This window comes from Dipteris shenzhenensis, chromosome 1 (assembly GCF_047967505.1).
Source record: "Dipteris shenzhenensis isolate YYH24624 ecotype China chromosome 1, Dip_SZ_1.0, whole genome shotgun sequence".
Lineage (NCBI taxonomy): Eukaryota > Viridiplantae > Streptophyta > Polypodiopsida > Gleicheniales > Dipteridaceae > Dipteris > Dipteris shenzhenensis.
Window position 1 is genome coordinate 14589501 of NC_141596.1, and position 10251 is coordinate 14599751.

A 10251-nucleotide genomic window follows, 5' to 3' on the forward strand; every position below is an offset into this window, starting at 1 on the left:
ACCCCCGCCGATGTCATTAGGGCCCCACAGTTAAGTGTAGACCATATTTTAAACACATGCTCTCACATATAGATATCTAGATACCCACACATACTTGAGCATCCATTTATACAAAGATCTCCGTACTAGAAGTTTATGGAACACTCTAGAGCTATGGGCAGACTCAGCAGCACTAGAGGAGAAGGCTAATTGTTAACTACCTTCTCTTCTTCCTACTGCAAATCACGGGAATAGCACCATATCTTTTCCACCCAGCCAACCTTGCTGAAGCCTGAGAGCTGACACAGAAAATTCAAATTAAACATACGTGCACAGTGCCTTCTCCTCTCTCACTAGCTTCAACAAGCCCCATCTCCCTAGATGGATATAGATGCCATATGTCATCTTTATAGAGCCTTACTAATGCAACATTTCACCCCTCTCTTGGGATGCTTTGATTTCCTTTGCCCCTAGGCACATTTCTTGCATTAGACCCTTAGCCTTAGATCCACCTAGTCTGGTGCTATCAACCCTCACCTAGGACCTTGACATTAATTCCCTCCCGATCATTTACATAAAGCGCAAACAAATAATTACAAACATAGATCCTTTAAAAGAAACGTCGACTGATTCTTCCGAGGTTGTGCTACCTCGGCTAAAGCGTAACATTCCTTCCCTCTTCAGACATCAACGTCCTCGATGATAAAGTCTGGGAACACTCTCCGCAACTAGTATATGGATTCCCAGGTAGCTTCGGATAGAAGCTGACCATGCCATGCAACCAACACTGTGGGTATCTTCCGATTTCGTATTTGCATTGTTCCTTGGTCCAAGATTCTTGTTGGTTTGCGCCTCGCATTATCCTCTATCTCCTGAAACAAAACCACACCTTCGATTAGTGAGTCACCTGTATGTAAAAATTTCTTTAAGCGCGAAACATGAAAAACCGGGTGCACCTTACACCCCTGTGGCAATTCTAATTTATAGGCTACCTTGCCTATTCTCTTTAGAATTAACCACGGCCCACAGTATCGAGGTGATAACTTAGCATACTCTCCTGAAGTCAACGACTTTGAGTGCGAAGGAACTCTGAGAAAAACTTTTTCTCCTTCCTTAAATACTCTTATAGACCGGTTTTCATCTGCATACACCTTGGCTCTATCCATAGCCTGGCGGATATTAGCTCTTGCAAGTGCTAGCATCTCCCGCATCTGAACCACAAAGTTCGCGGCACTAGGCACTTTCTGAGGTACTCCAACTATAGTTGGATTTGCTGGTCTATAACCATAGTTCAGCTCAAACGGACTGAACCCAGTAGAGGAATGTTTTCTATCATTGTAGGCAAACTCTAACAATGGCAACCACTTGTCCCACGTATGTTGCCTCAATGACACATATGCTCTCAGCATATCCTCTAAAGTCTGGTTGACTCTCTCCGTCTGACCATCCGTCTCAGGATGATCCCCACTACTCATTCTCAACTCAGTCCTTAGTGTCTCAAATACCGCGGTCCAAAAATGACCGGTAAATCTGACATCTCTGTCTGACACTATGGATCTAGGCAATCCATGCAGACGAAATATATGTCTAATAAACAAATCCACCACTTGCGAGGCACTAACAGACTCTGTAGTCGGAATGAAGTGAGCCATCTTGGTTAGACGATCAACCACTACAAGGATAGAATCATACCCTCCTTGTGTCGTAGGCAGCCCTACAATAAAGTCCATGGAAATGCTCTCCCACTTACTTAGTGGTATTTGCAAGGGCTGTAAAAGTCTGGGTGTTTTCACCCGCTCGGCCTTACTTACCTGACACGAGAAACACCGTGTCACATATTCATGAATATGCTTTTTCATCTTTGGCCAAAAGAAATCTCGCTTCACGAGATCATATGTCTTCTCGACCCTTGGGTGTCCCGCACATGGGCTATCATGGCACTGTCGAATGACTCTCTGCCTGAGATCATTCTGACTAGGTACTACAACCTTGCCATTTCTTTTCAGCATACCATCCCTTATAGTATATCTTGCATAGGTTTGGCCTTTTCTGGATGCCAGGTCATCCTTTTCGTTTTCCCAAGGTCTAAACATATGAGCTTTAGGCCATAAGCTCTGGACAAACTCGTCCACCTTTTGAGTTTCTCTAATCTCGGTCATTACAGCACTCTCTAATACCGTGAAACTCATATTATGCATAATGCGAGACAACACATCAACAATCTTATTATCCTTCCCTCTTCGGTACCGAATTAAACTCCTGCATGAGCTCTGCCCACCTAGCTTGGCGGCCCCTCAAGTCAGGCTGTTTACAAAAATGTTTCAGAGTATCATGATCCACATCCACATAAAACTCTGAACCATACAAATAATGCCTCCATGTTTTCAAAGCGTGGATAACAGCATACAACTCCAATTCATGAGTTGGCCAATTCCTTTGAGAGGGAGAAAGCTTCTTGCTTTCAAAGGCTACTGGCCTTCTCTCTTAAAGGAGAACTGCTCCTACCGCAATGCCACTTGCATCGGTTTCTAGGAACAACGGTTTCTAGGGATCAACTATTTTTAACACCGGTCCTGCGGCCACAGCTTGTTTTATGGTGTTAAAACTTTCTTGTTGATTCTGTCCCCATATAAAAGATACTTCATCTGAGGTCAGATCAGTCAATGGCGATACTATTTCGGAATATCTTTTGATATGCCTTCTATAAAATTGGACAAACCCCAAGAATGATCGCAACGCGGTCAGACTCTGAGGGATTGGCCAAGTCAATATCGCAGCCACTTTCTTCGGATCCATTTCTACCCCCTCTGGAGTAATTATGAATCCTAAATATTCAAGCCTAACCATACACTGTATAGTTTTCTTTTTATTTATATAAAGACTGGCTTTCCTCAAAGTACTGAACACTATTCTTAAGTGTTCACGATGTTCAGTAATACTTTTACTAAATATCAGAATATCGTCAATAAAATATACTACAAACTTTCCGATATACGGACATAGTAAATCGTTCATAAGCATGACGAATGTCGCTGGAGCATTGGTAAGTCTAAGGGCATTACCAAAAACTCATAATGACCAAACCTGCTTCTAAAAGCGGTTTTATGCACATCCTCGGCTCTAATCCGGATCTGATGGTAGCCACACTTAAGATCTATCTTGCTGAAAATCACGGCTCCATGTAATGCATCTAGCAAATCATCAATCCGAGCCATCGGATACCTGTGCTTAACAGTGATATTATTGAATGCTCTGTAATCTATACAGAGGGGAAACGTATCATCCTTTTTCTTCTTTAATATCACTGGCGAAGCAAAAGGTGAGAAACTTGGTTGAATCTTCCCCAACTTGAGGTATTCTTCCAGTTGTCTACGCACCTCCGCCTCTTCAGTAAAACTCATTCTATAGGGAGGTCTATTTACAGGTTTTGCCCCCGGAATCAGTTCAATCTTATGCTGAACATTCCGCACTGGACGTAACCCATAAGGTAGTTCATCCCTAAAACATTCAGAGAACTCCTCTGTTATAAGATTAGCCAGCTTGGCCATCTTACCACTTTGCGTAACAACAGTGCTAGCTGAAGAATCATCAACCGGCTCTACCGATGCTGTGCAAAGGAATAAAAATTGTTCTTGAGCTTTTTTGATTTCCATCACGAAAACCAACGGTCCCTAAGGTATATCTTTCTTACCTCGCAAGACATAAAGCACATCATTCATCTTGAATTGATATACGTGCTTTTTTCAATCAATGGCTGGATTCTTCCTAGAATGCCACGCCATACCCAGGGCTATATCTGCATGAGCAAGCTTGGTCATTTCAAAATCAAGCTTCTCCGCATAGTTCTGAATACGAAGCTCCAACTGGGTAACCCTTTGGTCCCATACTTCAGTTGAACTTCCATCTGCCATCCTGACTGTATACGCATAGTCAGATGGGTTAGTCTTTAACTTTAGCCTCTTCACGAGCTTGGAGTTAATCACATTGTGAGTTGACGCTGAGTCAAACAACACAATGACATCATGATTGACCACTTGTCCTTTCATTTTAATTAACTCCGTATCATTAAAGGCCGTACACCCCGTTGCTGCGGGCTCAGATAGGATGTTATCAGGTGCACTCATTACTAGCTTAGCAACAGACACACATAACAAACAAGGTACTGACATCTGAGAAGATCCCGCTAGCTGACTCTGCATCTCTTTCGCTCTGGAACTTCCCTCCATTTCCACGTCGCATTCTGAGACCACCATCTCAGCCATCCGACGATCTTTATTCCGTGGACAATCCTTCCACTGATGAGGCTGAAGGCAACCAAAACACAAGCCTTCTCTCCTCGCTTTTTCTCTTTGCTCTGGGTTTAAGGGAGACTTAGACCAAGCCCGGGCTGCCATTGGGGTTACTTTCCTTTTCACTCCAATGGTGATACTTGATTTAGGAGTTTCAGCTGGTTTCGCGTGCTTGGCTTGACCACTCAGCTGAGAACCACTCCCTCTACTAATCCACTTCTTTTTAAACCCAGATTTCTTCTGGTACCCATACTGGGTTCCGACCTGTGCAAACCCACTTGGCCTGCTGCCCTTGGCATCTTCATAGTTCAGGGCTATGGCTATTGCATCATCTAACGTGTTCGCATACTTAGCCCGAACTTCCATTTTTATCCGATCATTCAATCCAAATATGAAATCTCACTTGGATTGATTGAGACAAGGGTTCATCGACCTTCATTACGATCTCTCGAAACTTATCAGTGTATTCTGCCACTAACAAATTTCTCTGACAAAGGTTCCTAAATTGATCCCAAGCTCGGGATGCTTCGTCGAGAGGTAAGAAGTGTTTCCTGAATTCTCTTTTAAACCCCTCCCAGGTAGTGGATACTATACCATCTTTTTGTTGCTTAATCCACCACCGATCCGCTGCCTCAGTAAACATGTGGGTGGCCCCGTGGATCTTCTTGATGTCATTTCTGATTTCACAAATGGCGAACGCCTCGTCCCATTTGTGTAACCAGGTCTCAATGACATCAAAACTACGGTCATTCATCCAACCAGAATACTTTTCAGGCTCTGGTGGACATACTATGTATTGCTCTTCTAAGTTCAGACTGCCCTGCATTTGTCTGTAACTGTTGCGCTAATAATTGCTGCAAGGCATCCTCAAGTAATGCAATCCTGCCAGATAAGGTGTGAGCTCCTGGGCGCGACACCTGCTGGGTCGGCCGGACTCCTGGCTCACCAGGGTCCCTCCTGGAAGCCCCTTCTTCTGCTTCCATTCAGGTCAATGGGTGTTTTGCTTTTTTTTTTTCTTTTTTTTTTTAAAACACCGCTAGAACACTGTATTTACAAACAAACACAATTCAGTGTACTAACACTCTGACACAATTCCCTATACTAGGGAATACCTGCAATCCCACATGCACACTGACCAAGCATTTGACACATGCATAACCCAAATAGTGCTTTTCCCTATACTAGGGAAATTCCTGCAAACTAACTCTGACTGAAGCACACAAGCATAGTCTCAAGCATAATCTATCCCTACTACAGCATCAAACCTTCATGCAGACTTATCACTTACGAGATCCTGTTCATGTAAACGGAGCATCAACGAAACTAATCAAGGAAAAAAAAAACACAGAGTTGGCGGAAGCTCCCTGGTTGATCGCTCCTGCCAAGTGAACCAAACTTTCTCTATTTTCGAGCAGCGCTCCACCATGCGTCACGCCAGGCTACACCTTGGAGATACCAGTAATCACATGTCACGTTGCAGGCCTTCCCGTTCACGAGCCACTTGCGTGCGTCAGTCTACCAAATGAATCGGTCCTTTCTCTGTGGTTCGTCAGGTCAGCCCCTCGCGTGGAGGTCACGAGCCCACGAGCTGTCTGCGTGGCCTTGGACGAACCAGATAGGTGGTTCGTCAACCTATCATCTATCTTCACCAGCACCCCCCAGATCCTGTGCGTCGCCCAATCCACGTATCACTTTGAAAGTCTCCCGCAATACGAGCCTTCATTCCATCGTAGACCACGGGCAGCAACACCTATCTACGTCAACCTGCCTTACGAAATCCCTCGCTCCAGCAACGGCTCAGAAACAGCCACCACGCTGTTCGCTACCAAGTTACGCTGCAAGAGTTAGCTGTTCACTCTCTCTTCACGTCCCGTCCAATCCACATCGCAGGTTGTTCACGAGTAGCCAACGCTTCTCTATTCGTTTCATCGTAGATCACAAATCCCCTCTCATCCTCTAGCCCAAGCTCTGATACCAATTGTTAACTACCTTCTCTTCTTCCTACTGCAAATCACGGGAATAGCACCATATCTTTCCCACCCAGCCAACCTTGCTGAAGCCTGAGAGCTGACAGAGAAAATTCAAATTAAACATACATGCACAGTGCCTTCTCCTCTCTCACTAGCTTCAACAAGCCCCATCTCCCTAGATGGATCTAGATGCCATATGTCATCTTTATAGAGCCTTACTTATGCAACATTTCACCACTCTCTTGGGATGCTTTGATTTCCTTTGCCCCTAGGCACATTTCTTGCATTAGACCCTTAGCCTTAGATCCACCTAGTCTGGTGCTATCAACCCTCACCTAGGACCTTGACACTAATTCCCTCCCGATCATTTACATAAAGCGCAAACAAATAATGACAAACATGGATCCTTTAAGGGAAATATCGACTGATTCTTCCGAGGTCATGTTACCTCGGCTAGAGCATAACACTAATCAAAAAGCAGTCCACATTTACTTAGAAGTCACACATTCACTACATTCAAGCTACAGCTGCTTGTGAAGACTATACAATTTCATTTTAGTCTCTCCCAAATGAGCATTTCGCAAAAATTCTTAGACAATCTTGCTAATAGGGCTACACACCACTTAAGATAGAAAGAATTATCGCAATATCAACAACCTGCAATAGGGGCGGAAACTTCACAACTAAAACGGAAGGAACATATATCTAGATGAATCCAGGAACGTGCCCAAACGCATCCTCTGAAAACACAACACAGTGCAGTTTAAATCTCACGGCAGTCACAAGGTTGAAAACCATGAACTCCATGATGCATAGCAAGGAGTAGCTACTATGACACCGACCCACATCATTAATGCCCAACAGTCACATGCAACAAAATATTGGTATATACTTCATAAGAGTTGAATATATCCAATCTTATAAATTAATTTTTTCATAAAACAAGCAAAAAGGCAAGGAAACAAGGGGGTTTGTAAGAAACTTTAAACAAAATTCTGGGTAAAAGAGAAAGCAAAGCTACGCTTATGTTCTCATCAGTAGCCAACCATAAGCTGCCATCTGGATTTCAAAAGATTGTGGAACAAAATATTTGCCCCAATATGTTGAGAGTGGCTCTATTATCAGTGTACGTTTGACAGCTTATTGCTCTGTTTCAACGGATTGTGTACAAGGCTGTGATTTAGAAAACCCGTTTCATGTTTACTAGTACAACATTCTAATTTGGAAAATGTTCATATTCTAACTCAGAAGATCTATATCTCATAAATCAAGCAGATCATCAGCAGGTTTTCTCTAGTACACGCCGTTTGTGCATTATATGTTTTGCGATAGCATACCTGACTATCAGAGCCTCCAATTGTGAGATGTCGATCTGGAGAATCCATGCCTGTAGCCATCACTCAGGTCATTCGTTAAACCTTAGAACGTTTACTGTTCATAACAAGCTTGATAAACTATTCTTGAATCTTGCAGGTACTTCCAGGCAATAACCTGAAAAGATCATGAGGTGCCCACGTTCAGCTGTCAAAAATATACATAAGAAGTTCCCAATAGACAACAAAGAGGCACATTTTATATAGCCACCATAAGATACAAAGAAACACGCATCACAGATGACTACATGAGGTCAACACCGTAGGAGAAACCTTACAACTCTTAACAACTTGTGGCTGACATGCTACACCGTAATTCCAACAGTCTTGCCCCTGATTGTGCTGCCAACCCACTCACCCTTCTCTTATATGTTACCGGAATACTAAGACGAAAACGTCTAATCAAACCTCTTAGATTAGAAGTATGACATCATTCACAGAGAAATATCTGAAGGAAACCATGGAAAAAGGCAAGCCAGATAGTACACTAGCTGCAACATCCGTTACCAAGCACCCAGTAAGGTCTGCTCTGCATGGACAAGCTGCATAATGGCAGAATATCTCCCACTTCAATGCTGCAGAGCTATCATTGACGACAATGCCTATTCTCACTGCGCAGATAAAATTTTCGATCAACTGTCCTCTAAAGCAACCTCGCTACTAAGAGCATTGCTTGCCACATAAAAGGGATAATATGAATATCCTAGTCCCGAATTCGTGATCACATCAACCTCCTGCACTACATGAAGCAACAAAGCAAAGCCAGCGAGCCTGGGCTTAAAACAGTCCAACGAGTCGGCACACTCAATCTTAATAGCTCATTGCTGAACACCATCCCATGGGTTCAAAAGCAAGGGCCTGGAGCAGACGATGGAATTTCTGGAGAGGAAGAATCGAAAAGCAGTTAATTTGCTTCCAACACCTGAAGCCGACTCTTGTCGCGACGAGAAGTTCATCTAAATTCCGGGTACGTACGTAGACGTAAGGAGGCTTCCATAGATTTCAGTTTCATGACTTGTTACTCGTAAGATTACCTCCAGTTTCCCCTACAAGACTCAAAACTCACTCGAATATTGGCACGGCTTAGCTGTCGGCCAATGTCGACTACCCTCGTCTCGCTGTCTTCGCAAATCACAGAAGATGAAAACAAATTCGGATATCCCAATTGCAGAAGCACAATTCATCAGGAGATTGGAGCAATCAGTTCAAAATGGGGTGGGGTGCTGGGAGTGAGTCTAATGGGAAAACGCAATGGCAATTCGAGCAGGAGCTCGAGGCGCTCACTCTTGCTCGCGCGCTCGCTCTCTCTCTCGCGACGCCCATTGACATCGAAAGCTGACTGGCTCTCTCTGGCTCTCTCTCTCTCTCTCTCTCTCTCTTTCTCGCTCGCATGAACGTCACCCATTTGCATCAAGCAAGCCGGAGAGACTTACAAAAATCAAGTGAGCACTAGTGCATTAGGCCATTGCATGGCGGGATGCATGGCAAGCCAAGGGCAATGACGGAGGAAGTGGATGAAGACGCGAAGAAGAGAAAGCGAGGAAGGGAGGAGGTGGATGGAAGTTGGAAGAAGCGAGGGTGGTGGTAATGAAGGTGGCGAATTCCCACCTCTCTCTCTCCCTCTCTCTTTTGCTCGTCGCCCTCCTCTGCACAGTGCTGCCACCTTCCCGCGCCTTTTCCTTCGTCCCTCTCCCTATCTCTCTCTCTCTCTCTCTCTCTCTCACACACACACACACTCTCACCCATCTCCTCTTTCACTTCTGCTTTGTCCTCCCCTTTCACTTTCCCCGTCTCCTGTCCTTTCCCCCTTTCTCCCCCCCCCCCCCTTTTCCTCCTCCTCCTCATTTTGTATCCCTTTGCTTCTCTTCTTCCTCCTTCCTTCCACACCCGTTGCTTAAATAGACAGTTTTGTTTTGTTTTGAAAGAGATTCGCTCCATCCATGGTCAAACCCCAACAAAAACCGTAGCCCTTTCCTCGTAAACCTTGTGGACGCCACGACTCCCCCGCAGGTTGCAGGCACCGTGGTGATTCATCAGACCCCACACTCTCTCTCTCACACACGCGCGCGCGCGCGCGCTCTCCTCCCCAACAGCACCGCGTCTTTGTCAACTCCAGTCCCCCCACACACTCCACCGCCATTCCCTCGCCTCATCCCCTTTCGGCTGCACAAACTTCACGACACTCTCTGCTGCCAGCCTTTGCAGCCATCGCCATCCCAAGCTTGCTCATTGCAGCCCCGTGAATCCGTGATCCCCAACATGGTCCACTGTAACATCTCGGTTAGTTGCGCCTTCCGTACAGTCAACTGGCTGGACTGAATTTCAGTCTGTGCTTCAGACTTACCTAGACTTATGCGATGAACGCGGGAACCGCAATTGGGAAAGAACCTGGCTCGGCCTGGGATCGTGAACCCAGCTGCACAACTGCGGCAAGTGTGCCAACTGCTGCCAGGACAAAGTCGCTCGCGTCGCCTTTGAGTGTTTTGGAAGGTTACCTCTCGCATCGTGGCACCCGGTTGATGCCATGTTCGAAGTCTTTTTGCGCTTTTCTTCACCCCCAGTGCTTTCAGTTCTTGGAATGACCAGGATTCCGTGGGTCCCTAGATTGCGTTCACTACCCTCCTGCTGCTCGGGAGGACT

General features: G+C 45.2%; 1 protein-coding gene across 3 annotated transcripts in view; it reads right to left on the bottom strand.

The window, feature by feature from the left end:
* Nucleotides 1–10012, bottom strand: part of LOC147905432 (uncharacterized) — a 51623-nt gene extending 41611 nt beyond the window's left edge. For 2 of the 3 annotated variants that reach the window (XM_087372532.1, XM_087372514.1), the window contains exons 1-2: nucleotides 9045–9182; nucleotides 7576–7729 (exon numbers count right to left, since the gene is read on the bottom strand). In XM_087372532.1, the coding sequence (XP_087228658.1) occupies nucleotides 7576–7635 (60 nt within the window). In that variant the 5' untranslated portion in view covers nucleotides 7636–7729; nucleotides 9045–9182. Of the gene's footprint in view, nucleotides 1–7575; nucleotides 7730–9044; nucleotides 9183–9955 lie in introns of those variants that run through there. The other variant, XM_087372523.1, reaches the window with a different exon arrangement.
* Nucleotides 10013–10251: the final 239 nt, after the last annotated feature.